The sequence below is a fragment of the Python bivittatus genome, unplaced genomic scaffold (genome assembly GCF_059951505.1).
Source record: "Python bivittatus isolate LINGU-HERP-01145 unplaced genomic scaffold, Pbiv_v1 ctg000310_np1212, whole genome shotgun sequence".
NCBI classification, from domain to species: domain Eukaryota; kingdom Metazoa; phylum Chordata; class Lepidosauria; order Squamata; family Pythonidae; genus Python; species Python bivittatus.
The window spans coordinates 3,307,673-3,331,409 of record NW_028277054.1 but is presented as its reverse complement, the minus strand read 5'-3'; the positions used below and the strand labels follow the sequence as shown (position 1 = coordinate 3,331,409).

General features: G+C 49.7%; 1 protein-coding gene across 2 annotated transcripts; it reads left to right on the top strand.

Annotated features, from left to right (window-relative positions):
• The first annotated feature begins 10,472 nt into the window (after positions 1 to 10,472).
• TMEM91 (transmembrane protein 91) lies at positions 10,473 to 23,507 on the top strand. 2 transcript variants are annotated; one of them, XM_088139853.1, is made up of 4 exons: positions 10,473 to 10,610; positions 20,953 to 21,433; positions 22,905 to 23,048; positions 23,307 to 23,504. In XM_088139853.1, the coding sequence occupies exons 2-4, from the start codon at positions 21,020 to 21,022 to the stop codon at positions 23,463 to 23,465; spliced, it is 717 nt and encodes a 238-aa protein (XP_087995979.1). In that variant the 5' UTR covers positions 10,473 to 10,610; positions 20,953 to 21,019; the 3' UTR covers positions 23,466 to 23,504. The 2 variants fall into 2 exon arrangements, with proteins under 2 accessions (XP_087995979.1, XP_087995980.1); XM_088139854.1 differs by lacking the exon at positions 10,473 to 10,610 and adding an exon at positions 11,024 to 11,084 and having other exon boundaries at positions 23,307 to 23,507.
• The last annotated feature ends 230 nt before the right edge of the window (positions 23,508 to 23,737 follow it).

The following is a 23,737-nucleotide window of genomic DNA, read 5'->3' as shown; positions in this document are numbered from 1 at the left end:
CCCCCCCCCCTTCCTGGTGTTGATTAAACTGCCTCCTGCTAAAGATTTCCAGTTTTCCTCCCTGTCTGGCATTAGGGTAGCTGCTGGGCGCTTGGATAAATGGCCTTTTTCTCGTCTCCTGCTTAAATCCTGCCCCTGGGCTTTCCTGCAGAGCCGTTCCTCCAGTGAACAGAACAGACAGTGGAAAAAGAAGGTAGAGGGGATGAGAGAGTGAAGCAAAAAAAGGAATTTTTTGCACTCCAAGCCTGTGAAACAACTCTGAAGGGGCAGAGAAAGTATGTGTTAGATTATTCATTAGACCAGTGTTTCTCAACCTCAGTGACTTTAAGATGGGTGGACTTCAATTCCCAGAATTCCCCAGCCAGCCATGCTGGCTGGGGAATTCTGGGAGTTGAAGTCCACCCATCTTAAAGTCACTGAGGTTGAGAAACACTGCATTAGACTAACCTATCTTTCTTCTGCAGAGCCAAAGGAGCATATATTGTAAAAGGAGAGTCATGTTAGTCTATGGTCTAAAACCAGGAGTCCAGTAGCACCTTTTCCAACTTACAAATCTGATTAAAGCCATAAGCATTCTCGAGCTGTAGCTCTCTTCATCAGATACCTGTGAAAGCTTATCCCTTTAATAAAATTGTGAGTCAGAAAAGGGGTTATCCAACTCTTCTAAAAGTGGCATACTCCCACTTTTTCCCCTCTCATGTTTTTCTCCTAACAACAATCCTGCAAGGTAGGTCAGGCTGAGAGAGAGAGAGAGAGAGAGAGAGAGAGAAATTGTTCCTAAGTCACTATTTAGAGGCTGTGATGAACCAGTCTTGCCACAGCAGCCCTTTTGATATTGCAAAGGTCTGGGGGACCCAATGATCTCATCAGAGACTTTTTCCCAAACAGGAAGGTCTGTATTAACAATATCTTGCCAAACGTCCTTGGTCTGAGTGCCAGATATTGGGGCAGGAACTAAACTCAATTCACGTGGAATGTGAATGTATACGTGTGCACGCATGTGTGTGAAAGAATGAGCGTTTGGGAAGCTGAGAAATTAAAATGCCGCTAGGAAGAGGAAGGCAACCAGCTATTCCAGGTAGCAGACCTCGCTAGCAATGGCAGTGATTAAAAAAAAAAAAAAACAGATTGTGATTGCACTAAATCATTCACACATTCACTGCACTAGAATATAGAACAATGTGCTTGGTGTTTTACAGAACAACCTCAAGAAGGGGAGAAAATATATACTAGTGCCTGGGCCAAGAAATTTACAATTTAAATCAGCATCATCTTATTAAAATCAGGGCCACTCTTCCCCCATGATTTCTGATTTTCCCTAGCCTCTGTTATGCAGTACCCAGTGAATATGAAATTGCAGCATTTCAGGCACGTCTACTCTCCCAGAGGACAACCAGGTTGGATTCGGAAAGTACAGGTAACAGATGGAGATTTCCATCTGTCATTTTCCTTTCGTACCCAGGCAGTAATAGTGTTTAATCACCTTGGGTGCTAATAGAGTGTGTTGAGTTTCTAAGTGGGATTTCTCCAGCCCTTAATTCTTGTTCCTCAATTAACTGGAACTTTTTCTGTTCAGATAAGCATGCCATCAAATGGCTCTTCGGGTGCTTTGTGAAGCCCCTGGTCCAGACACCATTCAACCCTCTTTGCAAAGACTGGACTAAGCTGCTTATGGGTTTTGTTAGGTACATCTCTTAATTAGTAAAATATCCCAGTTCAGTATCCCCTTGTCTTGATGGCCTTCCCAGATCTTTCAAGGCGTTTCTGGAGAAAAGAGGAAGCTGGAATTCTGAGCTGTCAACTGGCATCTTCAAGGGATCGTTCTGTTTGTGCCTGGTGCTGTTTCTAGACGCTGAGCGTGTGCAACGTGGGTGTGCGCACATTCATTGCAGAGTTCCAGGTGAGAGTGGGGCGTCTGTTGCTTCTGGGGGACGGGGCTAGCAGAAGACCCCTTGTGCAAAACGATTAAGCTGAAGGTTCTGACCTCAGCCATTTCCTAGCAAGGAAAATGAACTGCCAGAAGAACAGAAGAGAAAACAACATGGGACTGATCCCGGTGATAGTTAGAAAATGTATTTCTGAACTGTCTCCTTCCGGACAGGAGCAGCGATGACTGAGGCACATGCTGTCTTTTCAGCATTAAGGCCTAGGAGCTTGGTCATTTTAAAACCATAATAACTACCCTTAGACCAGCATTTCTCAACCTTGGGAACTTTAAGATGTGTGGACTTCAACTCCCAGAATTCCCCAGCCAGCCATGCTGGCCGGGGAATTCTGGGAATTGTAGTCCACACATCTTAAAGTTCCCAAGGTTGAGAAACACTGCCTTAGACAGATTAAGCTACCATCCCCACCTTTTTTTCTTCTTTAGTAGCATTTCCAAATGCCACCATGTGTTAGATACCTTTTTGTGTTGATAATAAGATGGAAAATACATTCTGCGCATATTCAAATCTCAGTTCCATAACTGATATTATGAACACTCAAGATCAACCTTTTGTATACAGGTAGTCCTCACTTAACAACCATTCGTTTAGTGACTGTTCAAAGTTACAACAGTGCTGAATAAAGGGCCTTACAACTGGCCCTTGCACCTACAAGCATTGCAGCACCCCTGCAGTCACTTGATAGTGATCCGGGCACTTGGCAACCAGCTCGCATTTACGACAATTGCAGTGTCCCGGGGTCACGTGATCTCCATTTGCGACTTGCCCAGCCAGCTTCCGGCAAGCAAAATCAGTGGGGAACCGCATGATTTACTTAATGACTATGTGATTTGCTTAAGAGCCACGGTGATTCACTTAATGACTGCTGCAAAAAAGTTCGTAAAATTGGGCACAACTCACTTAACTGCCCCACTTAACAATGAATTTTCCGATCCCTATTGTGGTTGTTAAGCGAGGGCTACCTGTAAAGGTAAAATCCTTGAGTCAGGCTCAACTCCTGAAGAATTCATGTTACTTTCTTGGCAGAGGACCCACTCTTGTACCTTCTTCTGGGAGCATGCTTTTTCAACTTCCCATCCTAGTCCACGACCCTGGGACTTTTGAGGGCCCCCATCCAAAGAGCAGCCAGGGAGGACCCTCCTTAGCCTTTTGAAGCCAGCCAAGGTCAGGGAGATGCTTTGTCCCATCCGCACGCGTGGCCCCGTTGCGTGGCCTCCTTGCCGATGACTTACTTGACTCAAAAGTTGGCTCTCAGCCCCAGGCAGGCTCCTGATCGTCTTCTACGACTGGACTGCTCTTTTATTCCCTGAAATGAACACCACAGCAATTCCAAACCTTAACTGTCCCTGTGTTGTGATGACTCTTCAGTTTTCTGGATGACACCCCCCCCAACTGCTGGCTTGATAGTCCAGCAGCCGCAGAGGCACAATATAGAGAGCCGTGTCAGCACAATTTCCCCGGCAGCTTCCTCCAAAATTACTATCTTTAATTCCTCGGCACAGCCTCCTCCAGGGCTGGCCCTTCACTCTCCTTCGCAGCCTCTGGGGGGCACTGCGTCTGCACGTCTAAAACCTGATTGGAAAGATCGGATTCTGCATTGATTTTTCTCTCTCTGCCTTCAGGATGGAGAAAAGACTTAAGGTCAGGTCATTCTTGCCACGGATCTTAATTTCTCCAGCACCTCCGAAGAAGCGTGGTGGACCTTTCTGGCTTCTTCCACAGGCAAAGGGGGAAACGAGATTGCTGTTCTTCAGAAGTGGGTGAATACGAGGCCACGAAGAAGCTTCTGTGAGGGGATCCGATTTACCTTCAGTTGCAAAGATTTGCAAGCAGGATCCTGGAATGCTGTCCCTCCCGTCGTGCTCAGTCTGAGGACCACACATCCCAGACTGGGAAGTCTGGCTAGTCTGCTAAGCCTCCAGCTGCATTCACACCTTTACAGAGTCTCCCAGTTGCACCCTGCATGAATACCTGTCCTACGTCTGTTCCCTCCTTAGCGGGAAGAAATATTCCAAGCTGGGCCTGATACAGAAAGAGGGCAAGCTGTCTCACAATGGGAAGGAAGAGTTTTTCTTCCACATGATCCATACCAACTTTTTTGGGTGGGCGCAAACTGAGCCCAATTTTTACACCCACCGGCGACAGATACCAATAAGGAATTTAAGCAATCTGGCTGCAGGACAGCCACCTGACTTCACTGTGCACGGTGGCTGGAGAACTTTGCTCCTGTGGCATTAGTTCTCATGCAAGAAAGGGAACTGGGACCACGGCAGTTTTTCTCATCTTATTCTTCTTCTCTGTCCCCCAGGAAGGACTGTCACTCTGTGGCAGGACAAGGTCCAAGTCAAAGGTTTAGGTAGCAACCTGATGAGAAGAAACCCCGGGTCCCAAATTTCAGAGGATTATCCATCTGGGTCTGGCGCAACCCAAGCAACAGAGCCTTGTGGCGCTGTAAGGAGTTACAAGGGTCTTATGGACAGATCTACAGTCCTCTTCGTCAGACATCTGCAACATTTTGCATAGCTGACGAAGTCAACAGGAATAAAAGGCAGGGGGCTCAGATTGTGATAACAACTCCTTCATTAAAAGGAGCCATTCACAAAACCACTGCTGGATGTCACCTAGGCATTGGGAAAATGAGATAAATGCTGACCTGTGACACCAGAAGACTTCTAGCTTGGGGCCTCTGTACGGCCAACAAGCTTCTAGTCCTCTTGACTGTAGAGATGCCTGAGAACCTTAAACAGGTTTGCTGGTTCTCAGTGGTTGTTTGAATGAGGGAGGTAGGAGACTTGCCTGCCCACCATTTCTCAGCCGGAACAGGAAGAGGCTAACAGCAACCCTGGTATCATTACAAGGATCATTATCTGAATGTCTTCTGTCCTCCCACCCACCCACTGCAACCCCCATTATTACGCATTGCTGAAGGCGCTGCACATTTTCTGCTGTATTAATCTACAAGAGTTTGTATTCCGCCGGGAGGCTGCTTTCCAGTGATTTATAAACCATGACAATGCTTGTTCCTTTTGGTAAAGACAGAATATAACGGTCCAGCAATAAGTTAGCAACAGCTGTTTGGTGAGAGATGTGTCAAAGGTGCATTAAAGACAAAAGGGATCTTCCGAATCCAGCGTGTGCAAGAGGTACGCGTCTGAACGGCTTGATTCACACACTGACGAAACAGGCTGACATGAAACGGAAAGAAAAAGGAACTAGTGAGATAGAGTTTTGGTCCAGTTTGAAACGCTACCTTTTAATTTGCCCATTAAGTTTAATTTGCCCATTAAGTTTAATTTGCCATTACATTTGTTATTAATGAGCAAATTACCTGCCAGCTTATACTTCACTCTTCAGACTTGAACATGGAGAGAGCTAGAAGTGCAGAGGAATGAAAAACGGGCCAGCCATTTTCATGCCTGTCTCCAATTTGAACTACTCTCCCAATAAGATCTGACAGGATGGGCACGCTCCGGGTCCCATCTATGAAACAGGGTCATCTACTGAGACCCAGGAAGGGCGCCCTGCGGAACAGCCTGCTGCCTTCTCCCCAGGCATCCGGATGGCCCCAGGTTTACTTCCTTTTCAAAAGGCTTTGAAAATCCGTCTCTTCCCCAAGGCAGTGGGTCAGAAAGTCCTGCCAGCCTGTTTAAAATTTTGGAATAGATTAATTGCCTTGGGCATAATATGAGTAGAGGAGTATGGGGCTGATTGTTAGTGAAACATGAGCTTAGTCCAGGACAACAGGAGAGGATGAGAAAGAAGCTCAAGATTGCCCAGTCTTGATTCTCTTGGTATAAGAGAGAGGGAAGGGGAAATGCTGTCAGGCTTTCAAGATCCCACTATTATAGCCTAGATATAGAAAACAGAGTCCTGATACTCCTTGTGGTGTCTGTTTCCTGACCTGGCCTACCTCAAAGGGCTGGCAATATTTCTTTTTCGTTTGGTGGAGCACCTTCAGCACCCACAGTTCCAAATCTGAACAGGCTTCAAGCTTCCTCCTGAAATCTTCCTTGGAAATTGACCAGAAATGTGGAAAACCAGGGAGGGTTACAGATTGCAAGAGACAGAATGGTCCCTCCAGAGCTGCTGAACTGGATCCTTTACCTTGACCATAGGAAGAAGACACTGCATAAGATATATGCTGTGTAAAAGTAGAGAAACTTCCCTCCCCCTCCAAGAAGGGAGGCTGGAAGTCATGTAAAAACCTCGCATGTGGGGGCATGATGTAATGCAACGTCTGTATCTCTCTCTTTCTGTATACCATTCAGATAGATAGTGGATCAGATGAATAGAGCAGCCAGAGATCTCATGCAGCTGCAGCTAAGCCTCCCTCCGACCCCTAGCTTGTTCTCACCACCAAGCAACGTATTTTACTCAAACAATGGAAACGTTCTAACAGGGCCAGGAGAAAAACCGTTGCCACAATGACCATGTGCCAGTCGTGATGGTGAAATTGAAATTCCAACCATCGCCCGTGTGATGCACATAAAAAACAGGCAGAGCTTTGACTGCACAGTCATGGCCACCATCTTGACTTTTTTGACCACATCCTATGACCCCTGGGATTTCCTAGTGGTCTCCCATTCACGTCCTATCCAGATCCAAATCTCTAACGTTGAGATCAGACAAGTTTGACTAGATGCTGTCACGTGCTATGACCTTCTTTTTCGTTGTGGGGATTTCCCTTTCATTGGATTTTAGTAAAGAAGAATGGAAAAGCTGCCTTCCCTTTACCTCCAGCCTGGAAAGGTACACCCTATGCAGTTGCTTCATTCTATCGCCTTGGGTTAGTTAACTCAACCCTAAATTGTAGACTCTCAGCCTCAGTTCCTGCAATGGAACAGAAATCATTGGTTCTCCTTCCAGCTTCGGTGATTGTAAAGCACGTCCTCATATTAAATGGATGTTAGAAACAGTATTTGGTTCATCTCCTTATTTTGCCATCTTCTACCTACCTACTGTATAATCTACAGTTTTGGAGGGCTGGACTATGAAGGCAAGACCCCAATCTTATTCTTTGCCTTTAAATCAAAGGTGAGCAAACCCTAACTTACTTCCTTCCTTCCTTCCTTCCTTCCTTCCTTCCTTCCTTCCTTCCTTCCTTCCTTCCTTCCTTCCTTCCTTCCTCCCTCCCTCCCTCCCTCCCTCCCTCCTTTTTCAGAGAAGGAACAAAAAAGTGAAGTAATTCAGCATCCTTCTTCAAAGCAGACAGAAAACAGAATATTGCCAGAGCACATAAACACACATCCCAGTTCCTTTCCAGTAACAAGTGAAAAGTGGATGTCAAATCGCTTCTCCCCTGTTCCAGCTCAAACAGGAGCTTCCACCCATCGAAACGATGCAGCCAGCAAGTTGCATCTGGGCTGAATCATCATTTGCCTTCCGGCCACCCTGAAGAAACTGCAAGAAGCATTATCAGGCCAGCCCACCTTGCAGTTAAGCAACCAGAGCAAAGGGGCAGAAGGGAGGAGGGAAGATGCATTAACCGCCCCCCCCCCCCGGCTACCCTCCCACTGAGCTAAAGCCTGGTTTAGCCCAGCCAGCCTCTGACAAGACAGTTCAGCCAAGAGCCGAAGGTAACAGGCTTCATCACACATCTCCGTTTCCAGCAGATTTTTTTTTTTTTTTGCAAAAGTGATACTCAATTCATACGAAATTGAGCCCATCCACATTTGGGGTGCAAGCCCCACTGCATTACGAGGCCCAGAAGGTTTTGCGTTTATTATTTTGGTCCAATTTCAACAAACCCAAAAGACAGAACATTCAGGAGAAAACATTCTGAATTGTTACAGAGAACATATTGCACTACAGAAGCCAGAACAAAACATAACACAAGACACGTCATTTTTATTCAGCAAGCTGCAAATGAGCTTCTGAAGAACGTGTGTGCGTAAGTAGCCTATTGTCAAGAAAGAAGCATTTTACAAATACTTGAATTTTCTTTTTTTATTTCCCCTGTTAACTTCACCCACGTCAACTTTAAAATATTGCAAACCCAAGATAAGAGAAGCAGATCCCGAGGCCAAGCATTAAAATCTTGAAATAGAGCTGGGCCATGTGAACTTGCTCTGAATAAAATCTCTGCTGAAATCAAATCAATGTATGATTGGAGAACCTTCAACCAGGCACTCTCTGCATGTGTTGGAACAACGACTTCCAGAATCCCCTGCCAGCAGGTCCATTACTCCCAACACCCTGTCCACAACTTAAGACTCCATCTAACAGACAGCTGCAAAGCATGCTTTCAGTACTGTATTTTACAGAAACGTACTATGTGAACCCAGACATAAAATTGCTCATACCAAACGGGTTCTCTAAAATCTGCTGGGTAACGTGGCAACCTTTTCAAGCTCCGAAACGTGTGGGACCAGCAACCCAGAGAATGCAGGGCTCTGGATTAGTCTTTCCCAGGCCTTCCCTGGGACTCCATTGCAAACGCCGCAGCTGCTCTGGTTCTCTGAAATGTCAGGAAAGATTTGGGAAGAGAAATTGGGTGGCCGAAGAGAGTGCTCTCTGGCTGGAAAGGATCGTGCCGCAAAGGAGGCTGGCGGAGAGAAATTAAATCAATCCTGTGTAGCAGGCAGGATGTGCTGAGGGCTGGGGGGGGGGGGGTTCCACAGGTGCTGGGGGGAGGAAGAAAGAGAAGGTAGCGTTGGGAGGCATCAGGACCCCACCGGGAAAAACCGAAGGATGAAGCAATAGGAAGAGCAGCTTCGGTTCTGACCCAGATGTTTGACTAAGTCAGTTGCTGGAGAAAGAAGAGAGACCAGTGGTCCCAGCTGAGGTAGCCCACTTTTGCAGAATACAACCCAGCCTAACCACTGCTGTGTTTCACCTGACCCATTGAACCAGGTTGCTCAATTAACCCCCTTTCTGGATTCACACAATCTCCTCTGCAAATTGGCTTTGCGCACCAAGCTCAGCCCTGCAAAAAGATTAATTTCGTATATTGTGTGAATGCGGCCCCAAGGACTTTAAACTGACTTGGGTCAGTGGGTTTTGTGAACAGAGCTGCCCCATCCTGTTTCCTATCCACAGAGACCACCTTCCCCCCCTCCTTCCTCCCCGTATCTAACGGGATGCTGGCTTTTCTCCTGCTCAACTGCAATGGCGAGCCTTCCATGACATCATAGCAACCCGGACTCTCCTTTGGATTGGCGCACAAGGACGCTGCTGCAGGTATTCCCCATCAGGAGGGTCCCCTTCCCTTTCCCATGGTCCAGGGCTCCGAAAGAGATGCCCAAATTGGGGCAGCTGGCTTAGAAAGGACAAAAAGAGCTTTAGGACTCGCCAGCCTCTCTCCTGGCTGCTGAAGCCAAGCAGGAGAGATTTGAGTCACCCTGAGCTGTGTGGGCAAAAAAGTAGGTCAGGATGGAGGATTAATAAGTCAGGACAAATGGAAGAAGGGAGGCGGGGGGGGGGGCTGTATTTCCTCCCACCCCAATCCTGGTTTTCTGTTGGCTGAGCTATGAAGAGAGGATGGATTGTTACCCAGCACAATGTAGGATTATAAAAAGAGGAAAGTCACCTCCAGCAGGGCTCCACTACATGGGCATTTTTGGACAACAGTATGGAAGGTTGGCCACTCCCTTCTTCCTGGATTTTTTTTTTACTTTCCAGACTGGATTTCCCAGTGGTCTCCTTTCCCCCTGCTTAAAGCTGGTCTGAAATCTAGGCCAACTAAGCCAGTTTTCTTCTCCAGTTTCCATCCCAAGGTGATGCCAGGGCTGCAAGGAGTTTGCCCTCCCCCGCCCGGCATTTTCCCCGATCTTTCCAGACTAAGCGGATAGAAACACCGGGTGAATGGGTCCCCGTCTGACCCGGAGCCACCCAGGGCGAGGGGTGCAACCTGCGAGGGAAGGGCGAGGGCTTCCGGCGGGGGACGAATGGGTTTGGTTCTCCATTCACACGTCTGCCTACTTGAGCCTCGGGGTTTCTCACTAGGGTGCATCGCTCCTGCTCGGTCCCAGCCAGCTGCGGGGAGGGGGACCCACTCCGGCTGCTCCGGAGTCCTGGAAGGGCAGCGAGGTCTGGTTAGAGAGGGGACCGCCTCTCCCCTCTCCCCCTTCCTTCCTTCCTCGGCTAGGGATCCATCTCTGGGTTGTTTATCAGCCGCCAAACAGACTTTCTCCCCGCCCCCCCGAAAAAAACCCTCGAGAAAGCAAAAGGGAGGGGCAGCAAAGAAAGGGTGGGAAGACGCGAGCTCGTCTTGCTGCCTACCTTCCTGGCTGGGAGCCGAGCAAGCCTCTCTCCGGGGGAGGGGGAGGCTCCACCCGCCTGCCCTCCCCGCGCGCATCTCGGCCGCGGGCGCCCGGTTGCCGGGAGGAGTGGCGGGCCCTGGCCGAGGGGGCGACCCCTGCCCGCTGGCCTGGGCGCCGAGCAGGAGGCAGGCGGGCGGGCGGGCAGGCAGGCAGGCAGGGCGGGCGGGGGACCCCGCCGCCGCCGCCGCCGCCCACCGGGCTCCTCCCGCCACGGCGCCCTCCTTCCTCGCCAGCTGCAGGCGGTGGCCAGGGCTGGCGGGGTCCCCGCGCCCGCGCTGCTGCCGAGCCCCTCCGAGCCGAGCGCGGGCGCAGGAAGATGGGCCCCGCTTTCCCGAGGCGGGCGATCCGAGCGACGGCCGCCGCCGAGGGCTGTCTGCCCGCTCCGGGACGCCGGCAGTGAGCGGTGAGTGGCCCCGCGGACTCCGCCGACCCCAGCCCGGGCTAAGCCCCCAGACGCCTCCTCCCTGGGCGTCGGACTACAACGCCCAGGGTCCACAGCAAGCCGGCTGGGCGTTCGGGGAGCTGATATCCCACGCGCCGGGTCTGCCGGGGCTCCAACTCCGGCCAGAGAGCGGTCGGCGCACTTCACACGATCGGCGTTCCCGCCGGCGGCAGCAGCAGCAGCAGCGAGACGAAGCCCCGGGCGGCGGACAAGAGGATCCGCCTGGCGCCCCCGAGGAGGCAGAGGCAGGCGGTCCCTCTCGTGCTTTATCCCCCTATCCGTTCAGATGTCCCCGGGACCCCCCCCCCCGACCCGGAGCCTCCCAACCCTTTCTCCGTAGTCGTGTCCCTCGAGGGAGAGTCGCCGCCGGGCTCCATCGGGAGTTGCGTGTTTGTGGGGCTGCGGCTTGAGGAAGCTCCGTCGTGGGCTGAGGAGGTGGGTTGTGTGGATCTGGCCGGAGTCTGGCTCGTGGGCTTGGGCGAAAGCAGCGACGGGGTGCCGCCAACCCGGATTAGCCGCGGCGCGCGAACCCAGCCTTGACGCGGGCAGGAGGGGGTCGTTGGTGAGCCTTGCGGGTCTTGGCGGGTGCACTGCTTCTGCTTGGAAAAAGCCCCTTTCCCAGCTCGCCCCCCCCTCCTGCGTCTTTGCTGCCCCGGGAGGCTTGGCCGCGCTCCGAGCAGACGGGGGTCCCAGCAGGATGGGGAGGGGGTCTCTCCGAGCAGCCCTGCTCCTCCCAAACTCCTGGGAATGGCCTCTCTTGTGATTCCCGGGAAAGGAGCCCCGCAGGGCCGCGAGGGGTGGGGCAAGAAGGCTCTTGGATGCCCCCAGACTAAGCTAGGGGAGCAGGGGTGCAATGAGGACATCTATCTCTCCCCCTCTTGGGGGCGACCCACGAGGAGCAGAAGCAGGGATCAGCTGGGCTTCAGTTCTTGCAGAGGAGCAGCTCGGGCGTCCCAGAGAGCTGCTGAGCAGCAGGGGCCCTGGGCCTTGTCTCTTGCCCCAGCAGGACCCCTTTCTGCCAACCCCCTTGGAACAAGCCCGTTCAGGGGAGGGTGAGCTCCTCAGTTTCATTCCCCAAAATGACCAAAAGCCCATTTCTGTGGTTGGGCATCTTCTCTGCCTGAGGATGCCCGGTACAGCCAGCCCCATTTGGCACAACCTGTCTCCCCCAGAGTGGGCAAGGTGACGCCCATGTTTCCAGTGGAAGGTCTTCTAAGCCAACCTTCCTGGTGAGCTGTCGGCGGGTGGAACAGGCTGGCACAAGAGGTGGCTGGGTCTTCTTCACCAAAGGCCTTCAAACAGAGGCTGGATATCATTTGTCAAAAGGGCTCTAGAGCAGGGTTCCTCAACCTCAGCAACTTTAAGATGGGTGGACTTCAACTCCCAGAATTCCCCAGCTATCCCCTCAGCTAAAGTTGCTGAGGTTGAGGAACCCTGCTCTAGTCAATCCTCCACTGATCGGGGTTGGACTACTAAGGTCCCTTCCAACTCTGTGATTTTATCCTTCCCTGCTCTGTGCCGGACTGCAACTCCCGTGTTCCCCAGAATAGCTGCTGGTCATAATGAATTTCATAGGATGTTGCTTTAATTGCCAGAGTGATCAGAAAGAGGGCCGCGTCATTTTAAGACTGTTTTTACTTTTAAAGTGGAGATGTTTGCTTGAGTGTGACTGTATTTTTCTCTTTTGCACTAATGCTATTCACAAAGGGTACATGGAGGGGGGACAGCCTAAGCAGAAAATGTCTCAAACTTGCATTTTTGGAACACTTTGAATGGGATCTAAAGCTAACCCAATTTAGTTTTCTATGGCCTGTTAGTGGCTACCACATTGCAATTCCTAGTCACAATCGAAACACAACTAAGCAACCACTTTTCTAGACCTGTCAGTGGGAATCTGAGTTCACACGTTATGCTAAGCTATGAGTGGCTTATTCATGTTTTCCTGAGCGAAACTACAGCTGGTTAGGTTTGTGCCTGACCTCAAAACGGAACAAACTGGGTCTCAGGCATCCATTCTCACAAAATCTCTTTCACCCTGGGAAAACATACCTTTGTGTGAATGGGACGAATGGGTGTTCAGATCCAGCAGTGCTAGACAAATTCATAACTGAGCCCCCAATGGCTAGACCAGTGTTTCCCAACCTGGGCAGCTTGAAGATGTGTGGACTTGAACTCCCAGAATTCCCCAGCCAGCATCTTCTTAATGACTCCGGTGTTTCTCAACCTGGGCAGCTGGAAGATGTGTGGAGTTGAACTCCCAGAATTCCCCAGCCAGCATCTTCTTAATGACTCCAGTGTTTCTCAACCTGGGCAGCTGGAAGATGTGTGGACTTGAACTCCCAGAATTCCCCAGCCAGCATCTTCTTAATGACTCCGGTGTTTCCCAACCTGGGCAGCTGGAAGATGTGTGGACTTGAACTCCCAGAATTCCCCAGCCAGCATCTTCTTAATGACTCCGGTGTTTCTCAACCTGGGCAGCTGGAAGATGTGTGGACTTGAACTCCCAGAATTCCCCAGCCAGCATCTTCTTAATGACTCCAGTGTTTCTCAACCTGGGCAGCTTGAAGATGTGTGGACTTCAAGTCCCAGAATTCCCCAGCCAGCGTCCACACATCTTCCAGCTGCCCAGGTTGAGAAACACTGGACTAGATTCCACTGAAACACCTGATCAAGGAAAACCTGCTTTTCTGGCAACCATAAAGCCCCAAACGGCCCCTGTTATTTTCAGATCTCATTAAATCTGATATTCCAGCCAGCAAGCCTCTGGTTCGGAGGCTAAGCCTTGCATCGATGCCGGGTGAATGCACAGCTCCGTTTATTTGCTTTCTCTCCCTGGCCACCGACAGGTGTTAAGCGGGGGGGGGGGGGGGAGAGGCTTTTTCATGCAACAAATACTCTGCCGTTTTTGTCACGAAGCCAACGTTTCGTCCTATTTTTACTTCTGTAAAATAGCGCCCATACTGAAAGGCGGGAGAAATATCTGCTAAATACGTAAGAGTGATTAGTGATGCTGTCGATGGGGTGGGGGGGAGAAAAAACAGAGAAATTTCTGGCGAGGAACAGATTCAGAAACTCCACCATTCTACTTCTCAGGAAATGCTCTGCGATGAGTCACAAATTCTGTTCTCCCTCCTTTGCGGCCCCCTAAGAAATCAACGTGCAGGGTGTGCTTCCTGGTTGATCCAGTGGCTTACCTAGCCATGGCTCATCACAGGTGTCATGACTTGACAGGTGCTTCACACACACACGCACACACGCTTCTGATGCCCCAAGCAGGCAGTAAAAGTAGGTGAGGCTGTGGAATCACAACTTGCTCGAAGCAGATGTTCCTGCTCACCCCCACGGATATTCCCAGAGAGCTTGGCTGGGAGAAGTATTTCCCCCACATGCTTGCAAGTTTGCTCCGTGCATCAAGCAGGCTTCCCAAACACGCCTCGCCCAGAGACCTTCTCAGCTCCTGGGAATTTGGCTGAGCATATTCAACGGTATTTTCTGGGCTCCCCCAAAGTTTTAGAAAGGCTGGAATTGGCAAGACGATGTCTCTCTTGGGACGCCCGTGGGTACCAAGGACACCCGTCATGGGGGCAGGGGGGGGGAGTGCAGGGCTGTCAAGCCAACAACCCCAGCATTTCATCCAAACCTTTGCCCAGCGGGGTCCTGGCTGGGTTAAGGGCTTTTGATGACTCTCCAGCCACTGCATGCTTGATTTTAGCAATCGTATGGCTTTTCATTGATTTGGAAGTTGTGCACCGCCCAGAGTCATGGAGGTGAGATGGGTGGCTGTATTGATTGACTGATTGAACGAACAAACAAACAAATAAATAAATAAATGAGGGGGCCTGTCCAGCCAATTCTAAATTGAAAGGCGAATGAATGAATGAATGAATGAATGAATGAATGAATGAATGAATGAATGAATGAATGAATGAATGAATGAAACCTGTCCAGCCAGTTCTACATTGAAAGGCACACCCCAGCTCTTTCCTGGTCTCGCTCTCTGAGTAAAGGAGGACCAGCCACTACCTGGGGATGTCATTCTGACCAAAATATGCTGTTTCCTTTGCTGTTCCTCTCTATTAAAACTGGAGACGTCACCAACGGAATCGGGGACCTTTGGAGGGAAAAGGAAGGCTCTGCGGGGGCCCCAGGAGCTCTGCTTGCTGGGTTTGCGTGACCCCTGCTATTGTGGCTTGCAATCAAGAGTTTGGGGAGTCCTTGGGGTTCTCTGAGCTTGGTTGCTTTCTTGCAGAGAACAAGAAAACAACCAAGCTTGGAGAACCCCAAGGACTCCACCATTCAACCCTGAGCAACAGAGATCTGGAGTTTAACACATTCTGTCCATCCAACCAAAGGATGTTTATTCAAGGCGCTGGGATTAAAACAAAATCCATGGACAGCTTTGGCCTGTTTGACTGGTCAGTTTTGGCTTCCCGAGCCTGTTTGCGCGCTTTCTTGAGAAGTAGCTTGAGGACTAGAACTTTGAAACAGGAATGATAGGGGAATATTCCTAAGGACACCATATAAGGGGCTTGTTTCTATTTCTGCAGCGTTCTGAACGATGGCCAGCTTCAAAGGGGAAGTGTGAGACTCTTCTGCTGATCCTTCCCCCAGCATTCAGGCCCAGCTGGGGAAGAAGATTTTCCAAAGCCACAGGTGTTGCTTCCTTTCCAATGCCGAGCAGCCTTGTGCTTGCGGAAGCCAGGCTAAATGATGGGTCTCCAGCGACTCAGGACCCAAGCTGGCTAGGATTTCTTTCTTGTCTCCACTCCCCTGTGCCCTAATTTTAAGCCCACTAGGATCCCCACGAGAGGAACGCTGCATTGCATGTACTGAGATGGTTAGATTTTAATTTAACTGGATTTTGGCTTCGGTGGGGAGAGGGGAGCAGCGATATCCAGCCTCCAAACTCACCAAAGATTTATCTATTCCTGTTTCTGGAGCAAGCAGCGTGTAATGATTAGCCCAAGGTGGCCCTTCAGGCTGTCACCACTGGAAGAAAAGATGGATGGAAAGAAGGAGTGAGCAATTTGCAGCCTCCGGGTACTGCTGAACTACAACTCCCAGCAGCCCCAGCCGGCACAGCTGAGGCCTGCCTGATGTGAACATTCTCAGCAGCCTCGAGCAGGCAAGGCCAAGAATGAGGGATGCTGGGATATGTAGTTCAACCGTCTTTAGAGGACCCCTAGTTCCCCACCCTTGGTTTCAACTCCCAGAATTCCCAGACCGCAGAGGAACCTGGAGGCATTCTGGGAGTGGGAGCTCTGGAGAGCGCCAGGTTGCAGAAAGTTGGTCGACGCGTTGGCAAGCTTGTGGTGCACTGCGGGTTCTGTGTGTCACGGCGAACGTGGTCGAAAGGGACTGTGATGTTTTGACGCCGGTGTGCGTTGTGTGTGTGCTTCTTCAAAGAAGGCTCTTGACTGAGCGCTCCAAAGGTTAACCGCGTGTCCCTCGCTTCACACTCCCCGGTGCCATTTCACACATTTATTTAATGGTTTCGGGGTTGTTTGTTCCTTTTGTATTTATAAAAGGCAGTCTCCTGTCCTACACCCCCGCAGTCCCTTGCTGCAAGGGAATCAATCTACTCTTGATTGAAGAAAAAGGAAATAAAAGAAGGAAATGAAGGCGACCATAAGAGGAACGTAAAGCAAAGGTATTGGGGCCAGAGCTGCCGAGCTGGAGATAATTAAAAGGCACAGAGGGGAGTCTGGGGATGTGAACGATGGAAAAGTAACTCATTCCTTAAGACTATCAGTAGCCAGAATACCTACAAAAGCAAGGGAGAAAATCTGCTAATCAATAAATAGCAGCACTCTGTGGTAATTCCACAAAAAGGCATTCAGCTTTACATTTTCCACCTCATTTACCGGCTCAGCATAAGCACCCTGAAATAACTTAATGCACACTGTTTGTACTTCTGTTAGCAAGAGGCTCCGTTCAGTCGCATTCAATTCCCGGATGCAGCTCCTTTCTGGCCCCCAAAATCGGCAGTGACATCATCAGCTGCTGTTTCGGAGAACCAGGCTCGAGAGCCTTTGGAGTCTCTGTGACACAGGAAGCCTCCTCCTCTGGGGTCAGTGGAAGGGACTGCCAAAAAAATCAATATTCTGGGTCCTGGCTCTGCGCAGAACTACTGCTACTACTATTATGCTGGTTGGTCGCACAGTCAGCCAGATGTTTAGACTGGATTTGGCATCTTTATCCACCGATCGAGTCCTTCCCAAGGACCTGGGATAGGCAGATGTTGTTGTCTGATGGGGTTATAGGTATCGTCGCAGGATGGAAGCTGTTCCAAATAAAGCTGCCTTTTGCAATGGACTGACGGTGATTTTGTCACTGCCAGTGGTCTTCAATGGTGCTCCAGATGTTTTGGGATCGCACCCAAACTATTGGTACCATCTTTGCTTTCTTTGGCCACAGTCGTTCTACTTCTATTTCCAGGTCTTTGTATTTTGTAATTTTCTCCAGTTCTTTCTCTTCTCTTCTGCTGTCTCCAGGTATTGCAATGTCCGCTATCCAGACTTCTTTGTTTTTCTTATCAACAATCGTTAAGTCTTTTATCGTTATTATTATGGTTGGTCACACAGTCAGCCAGATGTTTAGACTGGATTTGGCATTTTTATCCACTTATCGAGTCCTTCCCAAGGACCTGGGATAGGCAGACGTTGTTGTTTGGTGGTGTTAAAGATGGTGGTGTTGTTCTTGTTCTTGTTATTTTAAACATGTGATTACATGCATTAATTTTTCCTCCCTCTTCAATTTTGATCCAAAATGTTCACGTGGATCCCAGAAGTATCTTGGTTCAGTCCCACTCTGGCAAATTTGAAATTTTTTGAAATCCCACCACTGTCCAATAATACATATTAAACACCAGGTTTTATTTAACACACACACACACGCACAACCTTAATTGTTTTTTTTAACAAGATCATCTTTAATCTTAAAGAAAAACATTTTTTTAAAAAGTAGCATAAACTAAAAATACAGACTAAGAAGAAAAAAGGAAAAAACCTATCTTACATATTATACGTATCAATAGTCACTGGTTTGCCAATGAATTCAGCAGTATAATATGGACAATACAATATATTATTGTAAGATATCACAGAATATCTGCCATTGTAACCCATATTGCTGCATCCTTTGATTACTGGAGAATATTGTCTTTTCCAAAACAGATAAATCACATATTTCTGACAGCCATTCCCTGACATCTGGAATAGCATCACTTTTCCAATCCCTTAATACAATTCTTTTTGCCACCCCCCATTCATCCTCAGTGTATTATTTAGTGTCACCTTGATCACCATTCAGACTCAGCTAAAAACAAGCTGTCCCCCTCTTCCTCTGCTCCCCTTATTTCCCAAAAGAAGTTCAGTGATTTCAATAGTGTACCATAGTGTTTCTCAACCCGAGCAACTTTAAGATGGGTGGACTCCAACTCCCAGAATTCCCTGGGAATGTTGGCTGGGGAATTCTGGGAGTTGGAGTCCACCCATCTTAAAGTTGCTCGGGTTGAGAAACACTGGCCTACCAAACTGTCCTCTTGATCCAGTCAGTTGGTCATCGAGGTACTCTGCACAGGCTCAGAGGCTAGAACCTTGTGCTCAACCACCGTTTAGATGATGCTAAAGCAAAACAAAACCTGGGGCTCCTTACCTAAGCTTATAACTCTTTAAACCTGCTGCAATTTAAGTACTGTTTTTAAAAGGCCAATTCGATTTAAGGGAATCAATGGTTTATGAAATCTTGGCATGCATGCACATGGGGGGGTACACACACATATAAGCCACAGCCCCTTGCTCAAACAACCCTACGAATTTGCTTGCCTCTCCATCCCCCCCACTTTGAACAGGATGACGCAAATTCCCACCGCGACTTGTCAGTTGTAATTGAACTATCATCTGTGCAAGTCAAATAAAAGACAGACATGATTAAATATAGCCAGAACAAAAAACAGTGTCTCCCTTGGTGGATTGGACAGAAAAGTTCACTTTGATCATCTCAAAAGGGTTCTTTGGGCTCTGGCTGCTTCACACCTTGGTGTAATTCGGCTTTTAGCTAATTTAACCCATCCTCTGGGTATAGATTCATGCCAGGCCCATCCAGCCAAATCCAAGAAGGTGTGCCAGCTTCAGACTGGTTCCAAAGACCCATTTGCACAGTCATTTGGTGTGAAAATTCCAGTTATGGGCCATCAACCCAGCGTGGGTCCAAGATGTTTCTCGCCTCTTGCAACGCCTCGGCTCACCCGTGCTTTTCCAGAATTCAATTTTCAGGATTCAGTTTTCAGTTCAGATTGGAGGTGTGGCTCTCAGGTCACTAATGTTTTCTCAAAAAAAAGAAAAAAAAACTAGAACCACAAAGGGAGGCACATTGAGGGCAGCTGTGATCAGTCAACCAAGCCTAGCATGTAACCCATTTTCCTGGGCTTGAACAAGATCTTGAATGAACTTAATCCAAGAGCTTCAGTTTACGTCTCGGGCCAAGCCACCCACCCACCCACCCACCCGCAGTAACCAAGTTTATTGCTAAATAACTGTCTGAATGCAGCCAGTAGATTCCTCACTGACTGGTAAAGGGTGGGGCACAAGCCGGGCCAGAGCGAGAGAGACCACGAAAGCCGGCGCCAACCTCTTCTCCAGTTCGGCTTGTGTGCCTTTGTGACTTGCACGCTTTTGCCAAGGAAGCCCCACGTGGCTGCAGCCCGTCTCGCAAGGCTTAGCTTTCCGAGCTGGCAGAGGCCCTGACCAGAACGAAACACCCCCCAGGTCTGTTCTCATTCGCATTCAGGGACCGCAGTCGCATTAGGGCAAGGTGCCAGCCGAGGGTATCGGCGGCTGTTCCACTTCGTTTCTCCGCTGGAGAGTTTGCATAAAGGTCGGAGGAGGGAATTCGGACGACCAGGTGGAAGTACGGGGGCGAATCCAGCCCACCCCTTCCGATGGTTAGATTTCTCCAGAGTCGTTGGGCAGCCGATCGATTTAAATTCACGCACAAGCAAGCAAATAAATAAATAATAGCGCCTGTCCCACGCTGCTAAGAGGTCTCAGTGTCCTACTTTGCAGAAGGCAGGCTTTCAACATGTCTTTCTGCTCGAAGGGCCAAAATCCAGTCCGCGTCTGACTCCGAGAAGCTGGTACGCGCTGGAGACCCCTCTGTTCTTAGCAAGCATCGGGGGCGCAGCCTTGCGCCTTCTCCCCCGGGCGGTGGCATTTCTATTTCGATCCCCGCGACTCCTCCTATGTTTGCAATAGAGCCTCATATCCAAATGTGATGCAAATCTGCGTCGGATTGATTGATTGATTGATTGATTGATTGATTGCAAGGCATTTCCTCGTCTTTTCTGCAAAGCGGCCATTGTTTTCCAAGCCGCTTTGGAGGTGTCTTTTTCTCCCGTTCACCTGCTGTTACCTCCACCACTTCCTAATTTAAGCGGGGACCTTTGGTGTCTTCGCTAATTGTCTGATCGATAAAGCTGCATTTTCTCGCAAGAGAAACGGAAAAGGAGCTGGGGGTGGGCTGGGGAGAAGTGAAAGCAGCCACTGGCAGCAGTTCCTGTTCGTTTTGAGGGTGCAAAGGACAAAAGGATTTTCTGGGGCTCCCTCTGTGGCGGGGGTATTGTCCCCCCACCCCGTTTCCCACTTGGACAGCTACATCTCAACGCATCTGCTGCTTGGCCTTTCTCCGGAGAGAAGTCCTGCTGGGGGTCCCGGCAGGGTTGAAGGATTCACAAGACCCACCGAGAGGGGGTCTGCTAGGCCACACAACAGAGAAGCTGGGCAGGGGTGGGGTGGGGGGATAAATCAAAGGGGTATCTCTGAGATTTCTTTAATAGGAGGTGAATCATCTTCCCCTTCAGGGGCTTTGCCTTAGGGAGAATGAGCAGTTGCAAACAGAACAGAGAGAGAGGAAAAATTCTTTCTTATGTAGATTAGATACCATTGACCTTCCAGAAGCTCGGCTTGCTCTGAAACAGAGCAAAATCAGAAAATAACAGGGACTCCCTATTATTTATTTATTGCTCTGTGTTGCGACCAGAATACATTTGCATTTGGAAGTGTTTCAAAAGCATTTGGCACACTTTGGTTGTGTGGGTCTTAGAAACTAGCCTTCCCCAGTCTAAAGGGTATTGGGAGCTAGAATGCCCAGAATTCCCTGGTGGCTGCCACTCCCAGAATTCCTGTGAGCTGCACAGGCTAGGAATTCTGGGGGCTGTAGTCCTGGTGCTTCCAGAAGGCGCCAACTTGGGAAAGGATGACCTAGGCCCTTTGCAATGGGCGTCTGTTTTGAATTGCTCCTGCAGGTAACTGAAGGAAAGGACAACTCACGCAAGAGAAAAGCGGCAGCAAGAATCTTTCCCAGAAGAAACAATGGAGAATATCCATGAACTACAACATCCACTGTTGGGAAACCCGCCTAGCAAAACCCTCCTCCCTGGTGGGATGCTAAGCTGGGCAGGTCCCCAGGACCGTTCTGGGCTGCTGTCCCACCACATGCCATCAAACCTCTCCTGGTTTTCCCCTGGCACCGCTCTTCTTCCCAACCAGCTCCTGGACCCCTGCAGCTTGTCGAGGACGGTGCAGTCCTCAAACCTCCCAGAGCCAAAGCTGTACCCGGAGCTGTGGAAACCCAGCAACTCCCAAGGCTGGAAGAAGACAGATTACATTGAAACCGCCTTTGGCGACGGCAGAGGGGCTGGCGAGCTGCCCCACAAGATAGCCCTGGAGACGGATATTCATACGGTCTGCTATGAGGTGGGGGACATGGAGCTGCCGGAGGTTGAGGTAGGAGCTGGGCTGGGGTGGCAGGGTCTTGGGGGACAGCAAAGAGGGCGATTGGCCCAGGGCGGCGTGTGCAGGGGCCCAAAGCATGTTGGGGTCAGGTACTGGTTGCTCAGCACAGCCAGACGAATCAGGATCTTATCCACAGGCGCTCAGTGACTGGGCCATTAGCTTCAACGGACGAGCATTCATGGAGAAACAAGGACGTCTGTGGAGTATGCAAGGGGACTGGCAAAAAATCACACCTCTGGGAGCACCTTTTCGAGCTAACAGATTCTACTCAAAGGCAGAAGCGTTCGTGTTTGCCAGAAACGGCGCTCCCAGGCTTCTGATTTTTTTTTTTTTTTGGTTTCCTACCAAGGGGAAGGGGAATCACAGGAAAGTTCCACCCAGCTCTCCCCAAATCCTCCATCGCCTGGCACCCCCTTTCTTAACCTTCTGCAAAAAGAGGTCCGCCCCCATTCCGGAACTGTACAATGATGGTGACAAAGGGCTTGTGGTTTGGAGAAGCAGGCCGGTGTCAAAGAGTGCCAGCTGTTGACCAGAACCCTTTTTCCAGTCTCTCTGGCTGAGGTTTCCATCAGCGGAGAGAATTGCCATGACAGGTTTTCAGGGAGGTTTTTCTGAGCAAAACTCTTCCTGTGCAAATGACTGAGTCTCAGTGGGACCTCATTTTTTAATGCAGAGTCGCTCTGATGAAAAGTAATTCATTCAGTCAGCTCCTGCTTTGTTATCTCGGCAATATTTTGCGAGACTGACCTACTTTTGATTAAACAGAGTGGCTTTCGTGAAAAGTATTTGGGTAGCCAAGAATTGCTTTGCTTTTTGTATTATCTGGCTTCTCTCGAGAGAGATACAAGTTCTGAGGGGTACAGTTTTACTTAAGTGGTTTTTGTCCTTCGCAATTCTTTTGGCAAAAGGGAGACTGGTTGCGAGGTGGGAGATGAAATGATCAAACTCTCTCCCCCTAGAAGAGAGAAGAGGGGTAGGCGGGAGGAGGAGGACGAGGAGGAGGGGAGAAGCTGTGCTTGGGTTCACAATGGTATAGCAGCAATATTTCTAATTGGAATTAGTCATGCCTGCCCTAAGAAATTTCACAGGCAGGTTTAGGCTGCTCAGACCTGTCCAAGTCAATTGCAGTAGGAATGAGTGACCCACTGCCTTCTGATGCTGGAAATGCTACAATGGGTTTATTTCACCTTCTACATTTGCACGCCACCTTTTGCAAGAGTTTTCCTGGAGCGTGCTCAAAATAATGCTCAGAAACTACCATGGGACATTAAACTGTTCTTTAAAAGGACTGATGCGCCGTGCGATTGAGCAGCAGGTGCTGCCGACCACAGTGATGCCAAAAGGATGACACCTGGGTGATGATGTCATCGTACAAAAGCTACTATGACGTAGTTGCACGATGCATGTCATACTTATGACACCATTGTCCTTTAAAATCCACGTTCTCCCTACCCCTCTCCAGAACGACTCTTCAAGCGACAGCGACACAGAGAGCGAAAACAGCTTCTCCATGTTGCAGCCTCAAGATTATCTGGGCCTGGCTGTTTTCTCAATGCTGTGCTGCTTTTGGCCGCTAGGCATTGCGGCGTTCTACCTGTCGCAAAAGGTGGGTGTCAGGGACCAGGAGGGAAGAGAGAAGTGAGGAAGGAGGAGCTTTGGACAGAGGGAGGGTGGGAAGAATGGCCACGCGGGAGCCAAATGGGGAAACTGGTCCTTCGAATCAAAGCTGAACTTGGAGGCCGCTAATCTCCACCAACACCCAGCAGAAACATAGTGGAAGATGCAAAATGGAGATCTGAGCTTCTGGCTTTTCAAGGAGATTAACTTGATGTTCTTCTCTTCCTCCCCTTCCTTCTCCTTCCAGACCAACAAAGCTTCAGCCATGGGAGATTATCCCAGAGCGTGGACGGCCTCCCGTCAAACGTTTGCCCTGGCTGTCCTGTCCATCATTCTGGGCATCTGCACCTACATTGGTGCTGTGGTGGCCCTCATCGCCTATCTCTCCAACAAGGCCCCCACCTAAGACTTTCTGCCTCACCAAGAGCCGCTCTTCACCCTGTTCCTTGCCTCACCATGGAACAGGAAAGGGAGGGGGAAGGCAGAATGCAGACACGACAACATTAAGACATATTCCCATACCCTGGTTTTGTCAAGAAAGGAACCAGCCCAACTCTGTTCAGTTCAAGCTGACCGTTTCTTGGACCAAAGAGGAATCGGTGCAAGTTCACTTGCAAGAAGCTGGAAAAGAGACTGGGAGGATAGCAAAAACTTGGAAAAGCACAGTCCTGATCTGAG